At 42.5% G+C, this 22,609-nt stretch overlaps 1 protein-coding gene across 7 annotated transcripts in view; it reads left to right on the top strand.

The window, feature by feature from the left end:
- Nucleotides 1-22,609, top strand: part of DLG3 (discs large MAGUK scaffold protein 3) — a 58,091-nt gene that overhangs the window by 9,407 nt on the left and 26,075 nt on the right. For 6 of the 7 annotated variants that reach the window (XM_019428646.2, XM_019428644.2, XM_019428642.2 and 3 more), the window contains one exon: nt 21,457-21,571. In XM_019428646.2, the coding sequence (XP_019284191.1) occupies nt 21,457-21,571 (115 nt within the window). Of the gene's footprint in view, nt 1-658; nt 792-21,456; nt 21,572-22,609 lie in introns of those variants that run through there. The other variant, XM_019428648.2, reaches the window with a different exon arrangement.

Raw genomic sequence — 22,609 nt, 5'->3', positions numbered from 1 at the left:
GTTTGGGTAGCTTGTGAGCATCTAAACAGGCTGTGCTCAGAGCCTGCTGATCAGGGCTGCAGTGCAGCACAAGGCCAGTAGTGGGCAGCAGCCTACGGAAGGAAGCACAGAGATGGGGCGACTGGAAAAAGGGGAGGGGGAGAGGGGCGGAGGTGCAGGGCTCAGAGACCCAGAGACGCAACTGTGGCCCAGGAGAAGAGTGGCTCTTGGTTAGAAGGGAGAAGACATCTGACCTCTTAGGAGATCTTGGCCCAAACCCCTAAGCCCCCCACTTCCTTCCTATCATGAGGGTGACTGTGAAAGACCCATAAATGCACTGGAAAGGTGATGCTAGGCTTTCGGGGTAGGCAGTCCGGAGTGGACCTCCTCCCCCTACGGGGAGGGCCTTCTTTGTGTTCTCTGGGAGCGGGCCCCTGGCTGGGGCGAAAAGGCGGGGCTGGACATGCAAATGAGGGCATTTGATTGGCTGGGGCCCGCCAAGGCCCAGGTGCCGAGGTGAGCTGCGGGATGGCGCGCCCTAGTCAGCCGGCCGGCAGGGTGGCCATTGGCGGGCCGAGCGCGGCCTCCAGCCGCACGCTCCGCCCCGTGACCCAGGCGGAGGGCGGCGGGCGCCCCTCCTTCCCCCCCCGTCCGCGCCTCAAGCGTCTCCTCCTCCTCCCTCCCCTCTCCTCCCCCTCCTCCCCTCCTCCCGCGCGCCCCGCTTTGTGTCCGTGGTCTCCCGCGCGGGACGGAGGGGCTGGCCGGAGCTGGCGCTTTCTCAGCACTAGACCTGGACTCCGACCCGGCGCCAGGTGAGGTGGGGCGGACGAGGGTCAAGCCCCCTCGCAGTCCCCCCAGCCTCTCTACGGTTCTGTTCTCAAACTCTCTCTTTTCCGACACTGCGCCCCCAACTCTGCGCTCTTCCCGGAATCCCTTTGCCGCACGCCCGCAGCCCCGTGTGGCACGCAGCTTTGGAGTCCCCCCCTACTCCGAGAGCCCCCCTCTCGGCCCCAGGGGAGCGCCGCCCGGGACTGAGCGCCCGCTCTCCCGCCACTGGGCCCTGTCTGGCCTTCACCTCCTGGCCATCACCTCTCTTCACTCACGAACTGTACCCCTTTTCGTCCCAGGACCTCTGCTCTCCCCTCGGCCTCCGCGTCCCCACAGCTCCCTAGTCCCCTTTCCTCAGAGGAATTTTCTGTCCCCCTCCCCCACGCGCATTAATCCGCCAAACCTGGCTACCCCTGGGAACACCCGAGATTGGTTTGGTAGTCTCAGGACCCCACCCCCACCTCCGCTTTTGTTTGCAAGGGTTTTCATCCTGCTCCCGACTTCTTTCGCCTCCCCCTCCTCTTGGTAAGCCCGGCCTTTGTCCCTTAGGGCTGCAGCGCCCAGGCTCCTTGGACACCTAAGCCCCTTGAGCCGGTTACTGAGGTGGAGGAAGGGACCTCTCTCGGGCAGGTGCTACGGTTCCGTGATAAGAAGGGGAGAGGCCGGGAGCCCAGGCGCAAAGCTGTTAAGAGATCGAAAGCGCCTACCTTTGTCCTTTCCCCCCTCCCCCGCCCCCCCACTCTCCTTCAGTGCCTCCAGCCGAGGGCCCGAAGGGGAAGAAGAGAGGGGCTGCCACCTTCTGCTCTAGGCTTTTTTTGGTGGGGGCAGAAGTGTGGGAGGTAGCTAACAGGAGAACTTGTAAGTCTGAGGTAATGGGAAAGAGGGATGCAAACGGTCACTTTGAGTCATTTCTCTCCATGTTTGGTGGTCGGTTAATGACAAGAAACACACCTTAGGGTTATTGTTTTGTTTTTTCTTTTTGTTTCTGCGTGTGCTCTTTGCTTCTCAGTGGAGAGCTATCCATCTGAGTTTTATTAGCAACTAGTATTTATCAGTTCATGCCCATAACTTAGATAACGGTAGGTTCTGCAAAGAAAATGGTTTCTCTTGCATACTTGTGTGTGTGTGTGTGTGTGTGTGTGTGCGCGCGCGCGCGCGTGTGTATAGGAGAAATTGATGCATTTCTTTCGGTTCTGCTCTGTGATGTTGGGCACATGGAAACAATACTGTGAATTTGTCTGGTGGTAGTGTGTTGGAAACTGGTGACTACATATTTCTATGAGTTTTGTTGGGAGGATGTAACTGGTTTGCATAAAAAGCTGCAAGTTGTCCATGGTAAAAGGATTCATTCCTGCCAGTGTTTATTGCTCTCTGCGCATATTTCTGAGAGTTTATAATGTATGTTGAGGTGCTGTCCTATGTTAGGTCTCTCTGCCACTTGCTAAACAAAGCCTTTCTTAGGATTTAGTCGAACCACTGTTGTTAAGGCTCTGCTACCTTATTTATTTATTTATTTCTTTGGTTTGGTAAACCCAGCAGGGGCCCAACATGCAAAAGCTTTTTTTTGTTGTGTCCTGTTCAAAAATGGACCCTTAGAGACAGGTCCAGAGGGACTATGAAACATTCCGCATTGGGCTCTGAATCTTCTTTGATAAAGTGATAGCTTTAAAAAATAAAGATTCCATGTTGATCACTTTATGAACATATTAAATACTGTTCTTTGGGAGATTGTATCACATGGCCATTTACAAAATGAATAATCCAACTATATGTTTGTTGGCTAAAATGGCAAAGACTTTGCATGTTATGGACCAAATAGGTGTTCATTATTTGTATTATTTTCACATAGAATGTGGGAGCTGGAAAGGTTTGTGTAGTAGTCCAACTCGTCTTTGTGCAAACCGGAACAGGAGAGCAAGGACATGACTTGCCTAAGGTCATGAAGGGAATGTTGCGGGGTGGAGGGGGTGGTTGGTGGTCAGCAGTCGGTTTAATTTGGAGGTCCACCAGTTAGGACAAACTGTGCCTGGGAATACCTGAGAGGACCCAAGACCTAGTTGGAGTGGAGGAACAACAGGAAAGGAACTGGGGGAATAAAGAAGAGAGACTAGGGAAAGACTGAGGGAAAGAAAGATGTATGGGCAGGGGTAGATTAGAGTGAGCTCCATAGTGGCCACTGAGTTCCATTGCCAAGCCAGTGCAGCCTTTAGATACATTTAACATGAGAGCTTAAACAATAGCTTTGGGTGCCTGGGTGGCTCAGTCAATTGAGCGTCCGACCTCGGCTCAGGTCATGAGTTCAAGCCTCATATCAGGTTCGTGGCTTGTCAGCGCAGAGCCCACCTGGGATCCTCCGCCCTCTCTGCCCCTTCCCTGCTTGCGTGCTTTCAAAAATGAATAAAACATAAAAAATAGCTTTGACTAATTGGAACAGAGTAAGAATAATTTTTCTTTTTTTAATATCTTAAATGAAATAAAATTCATATACCATACAGTGCACCCATTTAGGTATACAATTCAATGGATTTCAGTGTATTTTAGAACATGTTCATTACCCCTCTCCTTTTAAAACAGAGAGTGTTTAAGCATTGGAAGGGTGGTAAGTGTAGGTAGGACAATTGCTTCCTAGTGTATCTCCCCTCAGCACTTAGGGGCTGGATGGCACCTTGATGGGAATGTTTTAACCCTGAGGTTCTTTCATGTATCTGGTTTGTTCAGTGTGGGTTAAACCTATAATGAAGATATGAAACCATGTCTATCTATTTTAATTCCATATTGTGCCTAGCATGGGTGCTTTACGTGTATTTTTATGATGAAGCTTTGGAAAATATTAAAATAGGAATAGAAATGCTAAATTATAAGATGCCACAGTGAGAGATGCTATTTAATAGTTTCACTCTTGATTTCTCTAAACTGTTGTGGACACAGCAATCCTACCTATTAGCTAAAAATAGCATGATGTTCTTGGGCACGTATAATCCTGCTTAAAATTCAAATTGAAAATTTAGACAACTGGCTTTTGGCAAAGGCTCTCTCCCAATCTATTCTAAAATGAAAAATATTTTTCTGTGATTTGTGAAATTGCTCCACCAAGGGAAGGATGGGCTTCGTGTACTAACATTTTAATTTAGAAACTATCTCCTACATTTCCCCCCCTAGTTACTTTATGTCAGCCTCTATTTATAAGCTGAGCTAGTATTTTTCTGGAAAACCCTTTTGTTTTTAGAGTAAACCCTGAGCCCCAAATCAGGAGGTGAGCCAGAAATTCGTCACTAAGGTAGCTAAACTGGGAATTGATCTTTTGCGACCAGTCTTTCCACCTGGCATGTAAATCTGGACAGGCTGGGGGTAAGGGAGTGAGAATGAGTTTTCCATACTTAACTTTAAAATGCTGAGTAAGCACACTTTCATCTTGGAAATGCCTGCAGGTAAGGCCTGAAAGAGTTAAGGATTAGTGGTGATAAGGACTTGAAGGCATAAAAGGAGTGTTTTTCCCATAACATTTAAGTAACCATCCCATCTCCCCTTGTTTGAGAATGAAAGATGTAAACATAGCTGCTGCCCTATCAGTGTGATCTCTCTTGAGAGCACAGAGGTGAAAGTTTATCAAGGCAAAGAATTAAACTTTTGAAACTCCTTCTGCTATCCTGAAAGAAGGCTAATGTAGGGAAGGCAGAAAATGAAGTCCTGTTAACAGCATTTCTGCACCGAACAATTTAAAGGCAGCTCCTTTTGCATTCATGTTTGTGTCCCCACCACTTAGTCTACAGCCTGTCCCATGTTTTGTGGTACTGAATTAGTGAGTATGTCTGTGTTCCAGATGGCTTTGTAAATATCAATCTTCAGGATATCCCTGCGGGATAGGTGGTATCATCCCCATTGTACAAATGAGGAAGGTGAGGGTCAGAGAGGTTGAGTGACTTGCTCAAGGTCACACAGCCAGTAAAGGGCAGAATCAAAGTTCCAAGTCAGATTTCCTGAGAACTTCAGGTTCAGGGCTTTAGCCTCTAGGCCACAACTACCTCCCATCACAGCAGAGAAGCTGTGAGCCCACCTTTCTACCCAGATACATCGGGACACAGCAGAAGGTACTGCTCTGAGACTCTTTAGGTGCCAGAAGCTGTTAACAAATGGAGTAAAACCAACTAGCAAATGTCAGCTTTTTAGTCCTGATGGCCCCAAACTCCTGCACCAAAGGAAGAAGTAACCAGGGAGTAGACCAGCCGCTGGAGGCCTGAGGGAGACCTACAGGCTCCTAAAAAAGGCAAGTGGGCTCAGGAAGTCTGCTACAAAATGGTATTGTGGGGGAACCCGGGAGGAACAAAAAGGTGGGAGCTGGTTTACTTTGACTATGATAGCAAATGTGTGCAGGTTTAAGAATATTAATTCAGTAAGTAGGCATTTCTTATTTGTTCAAGTGAAATGAAGTCGTATTTATCATTCCTTTTTTTATGACCCTACTGTTCACTCATTTAAGGTTGCAATTCAGTAGTGTTTGGAATATTCACAGAGTTCTGCAGCCATCACCACAATCAATTTTGGAACATTTTCACCAACCTAGAAGGAAAACTATACCCTTTAGCTGTAACCATGTCCCCATCTCCCCTAGTACTAGGCAACCAGTAATCTACTTCCCATCTCTTATGGATTTACCTATTCTGGACATTTCATATACATGGGTTCACATAATATATGGTCTTTTATGACTGGCTACTTTCACTTAAAACTGTTTTCAAGTTTCATCCATGTTGTAGCATATATCAGTACTTCATTTCTGTTTATGGCTGAATAATATTCTATTATATGCATACAACACATTTTGTTTATCCTTTCATCATCTGACATAATTGGGTTGTTTCCACCTTGGGGCTATTATGAATAATGCTCTATGAGCATCCACATGCAAATTTTTGCAGGGACATGTGTTTTCATTTCTTTTGGGTATGTATACTTTCTGGATCATATGGCAACTCTATGTTTAGCCTTTTGAGGAATGGCTGGGTTGTTCTCCATAGCAACTACAGCACCTCACATTCCCACCAGCAGAGTGAGGGTTCCACTTTCTCCACATCCTCACCAATGCTTGTTAGTGGTAGTCTTTTTGATTCTAGCCATCCTGGTGCGTTTGAAGTAATATCTTGGGGTTTTCATTTGCATTTCCCCAGTGGCTAGTGACATGGAGCATCTTTTCGCATGCTTGTTGTTTGCCATTCATTTTTGCTTTTGCTTGAGCCCCTGATTTGATTCTCACCCTGTTTCCAAATTGACTCAAGACCAGAGCGGGCCAACTATGTTATTACTCAGGTGATTAGAGGGAACCAGGAGGGTAAGGGACTATGTTTCACTCTTATCACTGTGTGCTGGAGGGGCTGAAGTCTTGGGTGTAGATAATTTTAGCTAGGAATGCTGACCCGATAAAAGTGATAGGGCCTACCTAAAAACAAAACAGCTTATTCACATGCCCTACAATTCACCCAGTTAAAGCATACAGTTCAGTGTTTTTTGGAATGTTCAGAGTGGTGCACCTGCCACCACAATCACATTTAGAACATTTTCCTCACCCCAAGAAGGAGCCCTGTCCCATTAGCAGTCACTCCCCATTTCCTCCAACTTCTCCCCTCCCCTAGCCCTAGGCAACCACTATTCTACTTTCTGTTTCTATAAAGTTACCTTTTCTGGCTGATTCATATAAATGAAGTCATACCACATGTGGTCTTTTGTGTCTGGCTTCTTTCATTTAGCATAATGTTTTCAAGGTTCATCCCTGTTGTAGCATGTGTCAGTATTTAATTCCTTTTCATGGATGAATAATATTCCACCCTATGGCTTTATCCCATTTTGTTTATGTATTCATCATCAGGATGGACAATTGAGTTGTTTCTGCCCTTTGACTATTACTGCTGTGAACATTCATGGACAAATTTTTGTGTGGTCATAGTTTCAGTTCTCTTGGAGATACACACACACACACACACACACGTATACATACACACCTAGGAATGGAATTGCTGGGTCATAAGGTAACTTAACATTTAATATTTTGGAGGAACTGCCAAACTTTTTCCCAAAGTGGCTGCACCCTTTTAGGCCTACCCTGTATGTAACCTTAGAAGAGAAAAAATGTTAGCTTTCTTTCCAGTTTTGCCTCCTGGGCTGAACTTTATATATACAGATATGTGTGTTTATGCTGGGGTTTTCTGTATTCCATGTAGCCCAGGGACATGGTAACTAGAGGTGGCAAAGCATTCTGCACTTAGCTAGACAGATGCTTTCTTGGCCTTGTTTGATGGTTTGAGACAAAATCTTATAAAACATCAGTTTTACTGATACTGTAGAATGATTACAATAATATATAGTAATGAGAATGAATTCTTATTTAGTTATAGCTTTTTAAGATTTCCTTTTAGGGGTGCCTGAGTGGCTCAGTCAGTTAAGTGTTGGAATTCGGCTCAGGTCATGATCTCGTGGTTCATGGATTTGAGCCCTGCCTTGGGCTCTGTGCTGATAGCTTAGACCTGGAGCCTGCTTTGGATTCTCTGTCCCCCTCTCTCTCTGCCCCTCCCCTGCTTACTTTCTGTATCTCTCTCAAAAATAAAGAAACATTAAAAAAATTAAAGATTTCCTGGGATGCCTGGGTGGCTCAGTTGGTTAAGCCTCCGATTTAGGCTCAGGTCATGATCTCACAGTTCGTGAGTTTGAGCCTTCCCTACCCCCAACCGTTGAGCTCTGTGTTGACAGTGCAGAGCCTGAAGCCTGCTTCAGATTCTGTGTTTCCCTCTCCCTCAGCCCCTCCCCTCTTCATGCTCTGTCTCTCGTCTCTCAAAAGTAAAGAAACTTAGGGGCGCCTGGGTGGCTCAGTCGGTTAAGTGGCCGACTTCGGCCCAGGTCATGATCTCACGGTCCGTGAGTTCGAGCCCTGCGTCGGGCTCTGTGCTAACAGCTCAGAGCCTGGAGCCTGTTTCAGATTCTGTGTCTCCCTCTCTCTGACCCTCCCCCGTTCATGCTTTGTCTCTCTCTGTCTCAAAAAATAAATAAACGCTAAAAAAAAAATAAACTTAAAAACAATTTAAAAATTAAAGATAATCCTTTTAATTCAGTGTATTGCTTGTCGAAATCTTTTTTTTTTTAAGTTTTTTTTTAAGTAATCTCTGTACGCAACATGTGGCTCAGACCCATAACCCTGAGATCAAGAGTCACATGCTCTACTGACTGAGCTAGTTAGGCATTCTGCTTGTTGAAATCTTGACTGTGTTACTTACACTGTTGATTTCTTTAAAGGTTTAGCCTTATATTCTGTAATAGGGAAATTGTTTCCTTGTTTTAGAGAAGTAGGAGAAGTAGAATAACTTGGGCTTGTCATTGTCACTGAAATTAAAAAATACAGTTTTTGCTCCCTTATGTTAAGAATATATGTATATGTGTACATATATAAATCTATTTTTATGTGTGCATATATATGCTAATATATATATTTATATGCTATATATGTCATACACACACACACACACACACACACACACACACGGTCATTAAATTCTATGGGAATCATCTTGGAGGAGGAGAGCCAGGGCCCTGGATTCTAGTTCTGACGTTAAGTTAGCTGAATGATCTTATGCTAGTCAACCTCTTTGGGCCTCAATTTTCTGATCTTTAAAATGAGGGGACTGTGCAAAATGATCTCTAATGTTTCTTCTAACTCAAATTTTGTGTTAGATAAATGGAATTGAGTTGAAAATTCAATTTACAGTTCTGTTTGTACCTAGACTGTTATTGAATCACAAAGTCTTGAGCTAATAACGGTCTTGCTTTAATAAGGGTTTTGTCTTCCCCTCTTCTTTTCTGTAATGAGGATTTCATTGTTTTGAAATGGACCTTTGTTTACTTTTCATTGAATTTAGATATCTTTAAAAAAAACAAGAGCCCTAAAGATTTGGGAGTTTTTCCACTTGATGAAATTAATGATAAAAATTTGAATAGACCAAAAGAAGAAAATTAATATATTTTATGTAAATATAATAATAAATTTTATTTAAATACATTAAGGGTCTGGTTTACATACATGTTCTTCAGATTTTCAAAAAGGAGGAAGAATGTTGCAAATCTTGGGTTAAATTCCAGACTAGATTATCAAGTGTTATTTTGTAAACACTCAGAAATAGTAAGCACAAGAACTGGTATTGGTTTACCAGGTTCGAACAAGTCATGTCAGACGGGCCAGATTGCCTTCATGGGACAGGGTTGTGGGACTGGTAGATCAGGGAAATAGGGTAGATGTGGTATATCTAAGTTTTGGCAAGGAATTGGCAACACTTTTTTGGTCCATTTTTGAATAAGATGTGAGGTGATAATATGTGTAAGGGGATTTGTCTGCAACTGGTTAAATGATCAATCCCAGAGGAAAATGATGAATGAGCCAGGAGCAGTGTGGAGGGGAGTTTCTAATACATTTGTGCATCCTGACTTTGTCCTTGGGCCTGTCCTATTCAGTCTGCCTCCCCACCGTCCTCAAATTATATTCATATTTTCCTGGATATAAAAGTATTGCATTTTGGGGGGCACTGGGTGGCTCAGTCAGTCAAGCTTCTGACTTTGGCTCAGGTCATGATCTTGCTGTTCATGAGTTCGAGCCCCGCATTGGGCTCTGTGCTGACAGCTCAGAGCCTGGAGCCTGCTTCAGATTCTGTGTCTCCCTCTCTTTCTGTCCTTACCCCACTCACACTGTGTCTCTGTCTCTCTCAAAAATAAATAAACATTAAAAAAATTTTAAAAAAACTATGGCATTCAGATTTATAGAAAATTGGAAAATATAGCAAAATACAAAGTAAAAAAAAAAAATTCAAATCACCTGTAAAACTACCTCCAGAAATAACCAGTTTATGTCTGTGTATTTGTGGCTATATGTTTGGTGTTATTTCCTTCCAAACTTTTATGTATCATATAATATGTATGAATCTCTTTCAAGACTGGAATCATTGAATTTAGACAGTTTTGTATCCTTTCTTTTAACTTAATGTCATGAATATCTTACTAAAATGGTTTTTACTAGTTAAGTAATATTTCTTCATGTATTGCCATAATTCCTGTAACCATTCCCTTTGGTGGACATTAGTTGTTGCCAAGTTTTATCTTATAAATAGCACTGATGGATGTCCTTGTATGAGACTTTTGTGAATCTGGTATTGCTTCTTCAGAATGAATTCCTTTGTGCGGCATTATTGGTCCAAAGGGTATGAACATGTTTATGACCTTTGATAGAGGGGCACCTGGGTGGCTCAGTTGGTTGAGCATCCAACTCTTGATTTTAGTTCAGGTCATGATCCCAGGGTTGTGGGATCGAGCCACACATTGGGCTCTGCACTGAGCATGGAGTCTCCTTGAGATTCTCTCTCTCTTCCTTCCCTCTCTCTCTTCCTTCCTCCCTCTGTTCCTCTCACCCACTTGAGCTCTCTCCCTCTCTAAAATAAATAATAAAAAAAAGACTTTTGATATATTTTGCCAAATTAGGCTCCACCTCCACCAACAGTATAAAGAGTGTGTAGTTTGAGATCTTGCTAACATGGAGTATTATTTTAAATTTCTGCAAATTTGATAGGTAAAAAATGTTATTTAACTTATATTTTAATTTTACTTTATCATGTATAGTGCAGTTTTATATCTTTTTTAAATGTTTATTTTTGACAGAGAGAGAGAGAGAGAGAGAGAAGGGGGGGGGCAGAGAAAGAGCAAGACACAGAATCTGAAGCAGGCTCCAGGCTCTGAGCTGTCAGCACAGAGCCCAATGTAGAGCTCAAACTCACAAACCACAAGATCATGCCCTGAGCCAAAGTTGGACACTTAACCAACTGAGCCACCCAGGCACCCCTATTTCTTTTTTTAATAATAGAATTGAATGTGTGTGTGTGTTGTGTGTGTGTGTGTGTATGTATATGTTCATTGGTCATTTTGTGTGTGTGTGAATTGCCTGTTCACACCTTTTTCCCATTTCTCTGCTGAGGTGTATTCAGTACTTAAACATTTTTTTTAATGTTTTATTTATTTTTGAGAAAAAGAGAGAGAGACAGAGCGTAAGTGGGGGAGGAACAGAGAGAGAGGGAGGCACAGAATCTGAAGCAGGCTCCAGGCTCTGAGCTGTCAGCGCAGGGCCTGATGTAGGGCTCAAACCCATGAACAATGAGATCATGACCTGAGCCGAGGTTGGACTCTTAACCAACTGAGCCACCCAGACACCCCCATCAGTACTTATGAATGTGTAAAAGCTTAAATGTAGTTAGAATAATAATTCTTGGTCATGTATATTACAAAGATTTTTCCCAGTTTGTAGTTTGCCTTTTTAGTTTGATGTGTAGATATTTTATGTTTTTATGTAGTCAAACCTATCACTGTTGTCTTTTATGCATTTAGTGTCTACCTGTAGGTTAAAAGGGCCTTCCCTATCCTGACAGAAAATAAATATTCACCTTTGTTTTCTTCTAGTTATTTAATGTTTTTGTTTTTGCATTTAAAACCTTAACCTGCCTAGAGTTTATTTATGATGTAAGGCAGGATAGTACCTTATTTTTGCTCCAAATGTTTAATGAGTTATGTCAGTAGTGGTTTTTTTTTTGATATTTATTTTTTTGAGAGAGACACAGAGAGTGTGAGTCGGGGAGGGACAGAGAGAGACACACACAGAATCGGAAGCAGGCTCCAGGCTCTGAGCTGTCCGCACAGAGTCCGACGTGGGGCTCGAACTCACAGACTGAGAGATCATGACCTGAGCTGAAGTCGGACACTCAACCGACTGAGCCACCTGGGCGCTCCTCAGTAGCATTTATTTTTTTTTTTTCAACGTTTTTTATTTATTTTTGGGACAGAGAGAGACAGAGCATGAACGGGGGAGGGGCAGAGAGAGAGAGGGAGACACAGAATCGGAAACAGGCTCCAGGCTCCGAGCCATCAGCCCAGAGCCTGACGCGGGGCTCGAACTCACGGGCCGCGAGATCGTGACCTGGCTGAAGTCGGACGCTTAACCGACTGCGCCACCCAGGTGCCCCCTCAGTAGCATTTATTACATATAAATAAAACATCATTTCCCTACTGTTTTGAAGTCCCACTTTAATCTTTTATTTCACACACACACACACGCAATTTGGATTTTGGGTTTCTTATTCTCTTCTGTAATATTTTACTCTGGAATTATCAGTTACTGAAAAGTGGCCACAGATGACCACATTAACAGGAAGAGGCTTTCTCTAGGTCCCATTTTCTGGGTTCCTTCTACAGAAACTTGACCCAGAAAATCAGTTGATACCCCAATAAAGATTACCAGTGGATTTGTGATCCTGTCAGAGTGACTACTCTGAAGAACATTTGACTCTAGATTCTCAGTTGACCTGGTAAAATGTAGAAATCTGCTAACATTAACTCAGGTTAGCAAGCTTAGTCATAAAATGTTGTGTTTCAGTCACCATGTTGTAGCATCTCTGTTATGTGGGAAAGATTGTTGAGGATGAGATTACCCACTACCTTGAGAGCAGGGGAAGGTATATTCTGACTTCATTCTCATGTTTTCTGGATGAGGTTTTTGTCTTGGGGTGGTTCTTACATACAATTTGACTTATGGGTAAAGGAGCTAAAGGCTTTGTTAATCTTGCAGTTGAATATACTACATGAAGTTCCTTTGAAATAGAGAAAAGGCCCTATTTGAGGCTTTTACCCCAGTCTGCTGGGTCACCTGGGATAGGTGATAAGGACCAATGGCAAGGTTCTGTGAATGACTTTTTCTTAGCTTGATGTGAGATCAAAGCATTTTTCACTCTACTCATTTTCAGACCAGGTGGCTGAATGTCATGAAACCTTTATATACTATAGCACTTTCACTCAGTAGCTCTTCCTGCATCCTCAGTAAGCTCTTTGGGGGACAGAGACAACCAGTCTCTATATAGGGATAAACTGGAATCTTTCATGGCATGCTAATCTGGCATGTCTTGTTTTCTATTTCATTTCCAGTATCAGGATGCTATCCAGAACCCTGGCTATGTGTGTGTATGGCTGAGGAAGCACACTGTGGCAGTGCAGGGACGAGAACAATGACACTGAGGTGTCTGTTCTGGGTTAGTCATAGTTCTGAGCCCGTTCTAAAAGTAGAGCAGAAATTATTTTCCTTCAAGCAATATTTGCTCATATTGAGGCCTCTTTGCCACTTTTCTGCCTCTCACATAGCCTTAAGAAAAAAAAATTTTTTGCAATTTCTACCCATTGATTTGGTATTATTTTTGACCCAGAGAATTTAGGATTATTTGCAGATGTGAAGATTTCCTTCTTATAGATCATATTTAGAAATTAAATTAGACTCATCCTAGGTTTGATTCCTTATAGACCTCATTGTCTTGGTCATAAAATCATAATTATGTCAAAAATAGAAGGGACCTGAGGAATTGACTAGTTTTAGAGGTCTTAGATTCTTTAATTAGTAGACCCCATAATTAAAAACTTAACCCAAGTAGGGGCACCTGGGTGGCTTAGTTGGTTAAGCGTCCAGCTCTTGGTTTTGGCTCAGGTCATGATCTCACAGTTCGTGAGTTCAAGCCTCGCGTCGAGCTCTGCGCCAACAGTGCAGAGCCTGCTTGGGATTCTCTCTCTCCCCCACCCCCCTGCCCCTCATTCACTCTCTCTCTCCCTTTCTTTCAAATAACTAAAAACAAAATCAAAATGAAAAAAATAAAAACTAACCCAAGCAATAGGCTTCATATTATTTTTCTAGAGACCAGTTTGTGATTGTAGAAACATGCTGTTTGGCTACTCATATACTTACCTGCATAATGACAGATATCTTCCTGATGGACTTATTTTACTTTCAGCTCCATCCATTTCTTTGGAAAACATGAGCTATATTGTTGAGACAGATGCTTGTAATTCAAACAGTCCTGAGGGTTTGCACTCCAAAGGCAACTGTAGAAACCTAACATACCATTCATACTCATCAAAATCTGTGACTCTCATGAGGTGGTTGTTTCATTTCCACCACAGTTCTGTACATTTTCACAATGGGTGATTCCCTTGAGCTCATGGCAGCTCAGCTAATGGCAAACAAGAGCTGTGTGAGTTTGAGATTTGAACATCTGTACTTCTGTAAGAATAAATGAGCCTTTGGGCAGCTATCAACTTATTTGGAGTTTCTAGCTAATCAATATACATGCTGTTATTCAGCCCTGTCTTCCCTGCCTAGTATTTGTGTGGGGACTCAAGGTCAGGAAGTTACATTTCTTTTTTGTGTGTCTTCCTACTGTTGCTACCTGTCACAGTCCGTGTGTCTAAAGTCTGTCATCCAGTTGTCTCCCCAGCTTTGTTGTCATTTCCACATTTGATAGGCATGGCTTTTATTTTATTTTGTACCATTTCCCTTTTCTATCGTCATTCAAATAATTGGTAGTCTATACCACACGCAGAATAAGCACCCTTTGTTGGTACCATTTGTTTCCTATCTCTACAACATTTTCCTACCCATAATCAAATAGGCCCAAATAAATGTTCTGTGGGTTGAGAAACTGAGCCCCTTTCAGCTTTTCTGAATTAGTGACAAATGTCATTTTTTATTCTGAGGACAATTTTGTCATTAGGAAAGCAGATGGATTTGAGAGCAAAGTCTTAGAGGGGAGATGGATTTGGAGGCTTGGATGTGTGTCTAGTTCATATTAGTGAAAATTGCAGTTTCAATCCCCTTTGATGGTTTATTAGGCTATTAAGTAGATCTTGAAACCTCTGACATGTCAGAGTTTTGCATAAATGCTTTGTGGTTTTGTTGGCCAGTTTTTAGCATTTTTGGGTGGGTGGAAGGAGAAAGTTTTGTACTTTTTCTTACCTTAGTTCCCGAGGAGCCAGAACTGAGAATTAGTGTCCGGGTTTGTCCTGTCAGATCTTTATCATGAGTTAACACATTCAATAAAAGTTTGTTGACTCAACAAGGGTGCCGATTGCCAAACTTTGAGAAGGAAACAAAAACCACATCAAGGAGCTTATAATTTTGTAAAGGAAATGACATCACAAATTCTGGGTACTGGATTTTAAAAGGGAGAAATAGTACAGGGTCTGGAAACCATGTTAGATGAAGAATACTTACAGAAGTAACAATATTTAGCCTGGAGAAGGGATAGCTGATTTTGAGGCCATGATGACTATTCTTTATTATGGCTGATGTTATTGTACTTTTTCCTGGTCTTTCAGGGAAAAACTCAGAACCCTTTGATCCATTCCTTCAATCAGATATCAAATTTTATCTCTTTTAGTTCCAACATATTTCTTGATTCTTGTTCCTTCTTTGTATTCTCAATTGCCCCCTGCTGTGTCAGGCCTTTCAGGTCATTGTCTCTATTAGAAGAGGTTTCTGGTCTCTGTTATTTCTCTCTGTCCTCCATTCTATATTACATTCCCAGAATAATCTTCCCCCAAACCTAGTTCTGATTGTTATCACGTCCCTATTTAAACACTTGACAGTGGTTCCCCTAGCCTAGTAAGAAAAGTCTTATCTAGTCAGGCCCCACGCATTTCCATTGCCTTCGCTACTTTAGATCTCGACTTGTAACACTGAGGCTCCAGTGTGGGGAGGGAGGGGTCCACGAGCTGATTCTGCGCCCTCTGATAGTCCTGCACCCTTCATGGGAGAATCTTACGTGTGTTGGGATTTCACGGACAATGAGAGTTGTAAAATACCAGCTATGAGAAACTAGAGTACGTGATGGCATAGAGTTTTCACTAGCTTTATCACAATATTCACGATGGAGAATTATATTACATGGTAGCAGAAATAGGCATTTTTATGTGTTGCTTATATTTTATTTACCTCAAATTAAATTGTAGATATAGGGTAATAAATAAAATCCATCCATGCCTTTCACACACTTAAAAAAAAAATTCTTATCTCAAACTCTTACAATCTGGCCGCCCACCTTCCCCTGTTCATACTCTACCTTCTACTCAGGCTTATTCAGTATTCTTGGAACCTGCTCTAGGCTTTCTCAGCTCTTTGGCCTTCTTTAAACTATTCCTTCATACTACTATTATGAAGAAGAAATCCATCATTTTTTTGTGTTGTTTTAGACACCAAAATTAGGACCAGCTGGCAAAAGAGATGGCTCTTAACCCAAGAATTTTCTCCTGAATACTGTTGTCTAGTCTAATAATGAACGAACAGAGAGCTTTCCAAAGCTGGACATTTTTGAGCAGGGGTTACTTATACTAGGGGCTGTAGGAACTAGAGAAAAAGAGAAAGCATGGTCCTTTGCTGTTAAGAAACTTAAATCTACATGTGAGGCACCACACTTTGTCTCCCCACAATAGCCAATGTGATACACACACACCCCTGATCATGTCATCTGTTTAAAATCTTTGAATAGCTTCTTTCTATCACTCAGGATAATCAAGAGAAAATGAAGAGGCAAAATCAACAGTAAGGCAAGAACAGTGAAATTTAGAAAGAGGTGGATTGAGGAAGCAATTAGGAGCAAACATCATCAGTACTTGAGGAAACACTGGTTGTGTGCAGGGGAAAGGGGGTGTTGCTTATAGTAACAGGGAGGTTATCAAGTAGGGGAAGCACAGTGGTCAAGTCTAGAGGTAAGTATTTCCAGAGTGCATGTAGAGCATCATATAGGTGGTAGCACAAGCCTTTTGAATCAGCAGCTCCACCCACAGGAGGCTGATCTTTTCTGTGATTATGCAGGGAGAAAATTTGAGATTCCCCTTTGTCTTTGTCCATGTCCATTCCAGAATACAATCTTGCCTTTATTTTTGCCAAACCAAAAGTCTCATTGAAGTGTTTTTCCCCACACAAAAAAGATCAATCTATCCTCAAAGGTAGGTTCTGCCTCTACTTCTTCAGAAACAGAAAAGCTGCTGGAAGCTTTAGAATAGCAATTTATCCTCACTTCCAGTCATAAAGGTTTCAGAAGGTTGGGGTTCAGTTTGGTAGTGCCAGTCAAATGTTTTTGTGTGCATATAATTTGACCCTGCAGTTTTACTTTGAGAAATCTATTCTATAGAAATGCTCAAATATACAGTGCAGCGTTGGGGGTAATATTAAAAATTGTAAACAATTTATGGGCACCTGGTTGGCTCAGGTCATGATCCCAGGGTCATGGGATCAAGCCCCATGTTGGGCTCCGCACTCAGTATGGAGCCTGCTTAAGATTCTCTCTCTCCCCCTCTGCCTCTCTCCTCTCCTGATGCATGCTTACACACGCACACGCTCTCTCAAATAAAAAATAAAAATAAATGTAAAAAATTGTAAACAATTTAAATGCACATCAGTTTGGATATGACTGAATAAATTATGCTCTATCTATAATATGAAATACTCTGCACTATTAAAAAGAATGATATAGATCTCTATGTAGTGACATGGATGGGTTTCCATGACTTATTAGAGGATGAAAAAAAGTTGATTTATGGGAATCTGTATGAGTTGTGAATATATGTATATAAATAATATATACAGGGAAGTAAGTTGAGAAGGATACATGCTAGAAATACTAACTGGTTACTTTTGGGTAGTGGGGTGGGGTAGTGATATAGGAATGTCTAAAGGAAAAAGTTAGATTCTTAAAAATCATGTGCTACTATTATAAAAAAGTGTAAAACTCATCAGCTTTCTTTGCAGGCATATTGGACAGAGGCCTCTAGCACTTTCCTTTCCCGTGGGATTTGCAATTGTATTGCCATTTTTTTTGAGAATTTTCCAGCCCTCTTGCCCTATCTTCCTTTTCATACACAGTGCAGGATAGCTACCTTATCTTTTCCCTAAACTAACAAAACAAAACTCAATTTTGTAAGCCAAGACCAGCAGTTTCAAACTTAACTGGACATCAGAATCGCCTTGATGTTTGGTGAAAATGCAGATTCATGGGCCTGCTGAATAGATTCTGAGTCAGTGCGTCTGGGGTTGGATCCAAAATCCTGATCTTTCAGAGGCATCCCAGGTGGTCAGTGAGAAACCCTGTTTCAGGGAATGACGTCTGATTGTGCCCCCACCCCCTCATTTCTCTCTCCATGATTAGCAAAGGGAACAAGGGAGTGATGACTCACTGTGGATATCTTTGTGGGTCACAAATGATTGGGTTCATCTGAATGGGAAAAATGAATAAAACACAGTTTAGTAGACTTGAGAGTTAAGTAATAAGTGTTGGTTCTTTAAAGTAGCCTATTTGAAGTGGGGACCTTTGGGTTGGAGGCTGGTCCGGTGGGCAGTGACTAGGCAGTGACTTCAGCCTAAGAGATGCCTTCCAGCAATGGCTTCATTAGTTATAAGTGGAAGAGGGGAGGAGGGACCTTGACAAACTGTGAGGTTTCAGAATTCAGATGTTTTGGGGTTTTTTTAATTTTTTTATCATTTATTTATTTTTGAGACAGAGAGAGACAGAGCATGAACAGGAGAGGGTCAGAGAGACAGGGAGACACAGAATCTGAGAATTCAGATGTTTTTTAAGTGGAGCTTTTGTCCTTAGAAAATGATGCTTCTAATATTAAGATGAGGTACTATCTATCTTAAGACTATTCTAAATGGGTTTTTTTTGTTAGAATTATTTTTTTCTTTGTTATACACAAAGTCTGTTAATCAGATGCCCACTGTGGGTTATTAACATCACAAAAGGGTGTTTAAAAACCATACACCCCAATTGCTCCCCCCAGTTAACCTTGGGAATAAAAGTAAATGGGAGTACTTCTTAACTACCTTTCCAAGCCCTCAGTGAAACTGGCAGCCATCAGTTAAATAAACCATTAGGTTTATTAGTTTGAGAACAGAAGCACCAACTTGGGCACAGTTTTCTAATTTGCTCCTCATTTACCCAACAATCATTTATTCAGAGGCTACTTTGTGCTTGGTGGACATTAGGTAATTCTACAAATAAAAGCCAGAGACTGATGGGTAGGCTGGAAGTCTAAGGGTTCATCTGAATGGGAAAAAAATGAATAAAACACAATTTAATAGACTTGAAAGCTTAGTAGCACATAGAAAACAGAAAGTGGATCTCTTAAAGCAACAGCCTTGTTCTCTTTCTGTAGTCTATTTTAAGTGGGCCCTCTGGCCCAGCATTATCAACCTCCTATTAGGAGCTCTGAGGAAATAGTGGTTTGGTGGTTGTTTTTTAAAGGATTTTTAAAGAAACATAGTTACTAAGCAACTGCAATGACCTGCTACTAAGTTGGAGTTCAGCAGGCAAGTCAATTCCAAAGAAGGGAATACATAAACAAGTTGTGAGATGGGGGAAGAATGGCTTACGGATAGATTTGATATATATTTTTGGGGTGCGTGGGTGGCTCAGTTGGTTAAGCGTCCGACTTCAGCTCAGGTCATGATCTCACGGTTCATGAGTTTGAGCCCTGCATCAGGCTCTGTGCTGACAGCTCAGAGCCTGGAGCCAGCTCTGGATTCTATGTCTCCCCCTCTCTCTCTGCCCCTCCCCTGCTTGTGTGCTCTCTCGCTCTCAAAAATAAATAAACATTAAAAAAAGATTTGTTATCTATTTTTTCTGGGTTCAATTCACATTTCTGCCTTCTACTTTATCTTCCCCAAGAAAGAGCTGCCTGGTCAGAAATCTCTTTGTCTCACCAAGTTCTCCTCCTAGCGGGTGAGGAGGACTGAGTGAGGAGGACGACCAGAAAGGAGCCAACTAGAGGGCCAGGGTGGAGGGCTGAGCTCTGGAGTAGGGCCAGTTCCCCAGGCAGGCAGAGAGGTAGACGGCCCCGCTGCTGCACTTGCACTCTTGGGCAGTCCAGGGTTTCTATGACAGATTGGTCACCACCCTCTGCATTTAGATTGCGACGCCTCATTGATATTGATGTGTTGCCTTGTAACCCTCAGATCGGGGACATTGTCCAGCTGCTGTCTTTTTCCCCCAACACTTAATGAGTGAGTCAGTGACTTAACTGCTTCCTGCAGGATTTCAGGGACTGGAGTAGGTAATGAGGACAAATCACCATTAACACCCGTGTGTGATGAATGAAGAAATGGCTAAATGGCATGGATTTAGCGGGTTGGCTTCATTGGTACCAGAGTGAACAAAAAGAAACTTTGGTGAGGATCTGTGTGAATTAGAACTCCTTCCATCCTCTTAAGGCTTTTTAGCATTTCCCTTTATAGCCGGCTGAAGGTCAGGTTGCTTTGCTGAGGGAAGGGGAGTGTCAGGTGTTGGAACAGGTGTTTTGTTTTCTGCCTGTAGAGTCATACAGACTAGATGGGGATGCTTCTTGCCAGCCCTCTATGGTGCATGAAAATGCTTTTGTGGAATTCTTTTTCCCTGGAAATATGTTTGGTTTTTTAAAACAGTTCCACAACCTTCAACCCCAACTATCAGTTCTGTTTTCCTTTGAAATCATCTTGTCATAATGAGGTATGCCTATTTTCTACCATTTTCACAGCCTGTGCTTTAGATATATCCCATTTTATGCAGCCAGTACAGACCTGAAAAAATACTGTGTATGTGTTGGGTAGGGGGAATAAAAAGGTGAATATCATATTTTTAAAAAAAAAATTTTTTTAATGTTTTATTTATTTTTGAGACAGAGAGAGACAGAGCATGAATGGGGGAGGGTCAGAACGAGAGGGAGACACAGAATCTGAAGCAGGCTCCAGGCTCTGAGCTGTCAGCCCAGAGCCTGACGCGGGGCTCGAACTCACGGACCGCGAGATTGTGACCTGAGCCGAAGTCGGACGCTTAACCGACTGAGCCACCCAGGCGCCCCGGTGAATATCATATTTTAAATGTACTAGGAGAATGTCACAGCAAAGCATCCCTATAAAAAAGCCTCTTAAAATAATTGTACGGTTAGGGAGCTTTCCTCCATCAGGTTTTCTTAAGTTCGGTGTAAATCTGTAGTTGCCTTTCCAGAGTGATAAGGCTGTTTCGAGGCTGTTGTGATGGTATTAGTGGCCTATAAAGCTGGGCATATGGACTTACAACCTCACGGACTATATGATTTTGGAGGAGAGAGGTGACAGCAGATTTCTTGGTTTGGGAGAATTTCTGTTTTAATGTTTGTTACTGAAACCAAAGACCCTGTTTGTTAAAAGGGAAGATTTTCTTATCTGATTGTGAGGTTTGTTTGTTTTTACCTTTGTGTCATGAGTTCAATCTCCACCCCCCCCCCCCAACCTCCAAAAACAAAGTCATCTGGAAACCAGTCATCTCCCTTGCCTAACAATGATCTAATGGCCTCAGGTCCTTCCCAGCCCCTCCACCCTGTGTCTCAGGGCCATCTGTTCTCTGCAATCCACTTTTTGGGAAAGTCTCCTTTCCCATCTGCTATCCTTGGGCCTTAGTGCCCTGCTCCAAAGATTTATGAAGGCTGCACTGGAGCGCTTTCCAGTTGTTGTTGTGTGTTGTTGTTTTTTTTTTTTAATGATACATGAGATTTCAAGGCAGATAAAAGCTTTTTCCATTTGATATGTCTAAATGTTATTCCTTTTTCAGGTGTGTTTCTTCTTTCTCTTAGTTGGGGGCTGGAAAGAAGTCTGTGCTTGGAGGAAGGACTCTACTTATCAAAGCAGAGACTGACTGTTGGCTGTGGCTGCTTTGAAGTCAAGTGTCCTCCTGGCTCTTTAGCCACTGTCACACAGACTTGGTGCGGTTTCTTGGGTTCATTCTTTTCCTGTCTGTTCCCTTGTCTCCCTGACAGAGTACAGTCGCTTTGAATCGAAGATACATGACTTGCGAGAACAAATGATGAACAGCAGCATGAGCTCTGGGTCTGGGTCCCTCCGAACAAGTGAGAAGAGGTCTTTGTATGTCAGGTAAGTCACACTTCTGAGCACCAGGCCTTGTGCTGCACGAGGGGAGCTCTGTGCCAACACAGCCCTTCCTGTTTAACTAGTGGGGTAGGGAGTGTGTACTCCCAGTACTAAAGCAACATTGTGTACTGTATGCTCAGGTTGTGTACTTTATGGTCAGTGTTTCTCCCTTTTACGAACTGGCTTCTTCCTCTTTGCTCATGAATGACTCAGTATGAGAAACTTTCACTTTGCTCTAATTGTAAAAGACTATTGAGTGATTATTGCTAGTCAGTATTCAAATAGCACTCAAATGTTCAGAGTCCTTTGCTTGCATTCTGTGATTTGAGGAGAAAGCTTGGCATTCCCTCCCTTCCACATATGCATAGTAGACATCAGGATTTGTATCTGAGCATATCAGCTATCACTCTATTCTGGTCGAAGGTCTTTTACAGGAGACCAAAAACTGACAGGTTGCTGCTTCTGGGTCTTTTTTTTTAATGTCTTTATTTTTGAGAGAGAGAGAGAGAGAGAGAGAGAGAGAGAGAATCTGAAGCAGGCTCCAGGCTCTGAGCTGTCAACACAGAGCCTGACTCGGGGCTCAAACTCACAAACCACGAGATCATGACCTGAGACAAAGTCAGACACTTAACCGACTGAGCCACCCAGGTGCCCCAGGGTCTCTTTTTTTTTAATGGTGTTTTCTTGCTCCCTGCTGTGCTGGTCTGCTGTATCTGAATCATGGGACATGGGATGCAATGGTGTATGGTTCCCAGGAAGGGTGGGTAGAGGGAACGGATATATAGCATTGAGTGTATTGCTGCTGAAAGCTATTCTGAGATACTGCCCAAGGTTGAGCTGTTGACCCTTGAGGCCCATTATGATACTTTGTCAGGTCAAAGTACAAACCTCTTGGGGAGTTGGACTGCTAAATGAACACTATGGACTCCTCGTTAGAATTAGGGATAGTTTTCTTCTTCCTGTCCAAGCTTCTTGGCAAAACTCCAAACAGTGTGGTGCAAGTACATATTGTATCTCTCCAAGGTTAAAATCCTTAGAGTA

This window comes from Panthera pardus, unplaced genomic scaffold (genome assembly GCF_024362965.1).
Source record: "Panthera pardus isolate Hobbes unplaced genomic scaffold, ASM2436296v1 HiC_scaffold_27, whole genome shotgun sequence".
Lineage (NCBI taxonomy): Eukaryota > Metazoa > Chordata > Mammalia > Carnivora > Felidae > Panthera > Panthera pardus.
The sequence above is the reverse complement of the archived record's forward strand: the minus strand, read 5'-3'. Positions and strand labels throughout refer to the sequence as shown.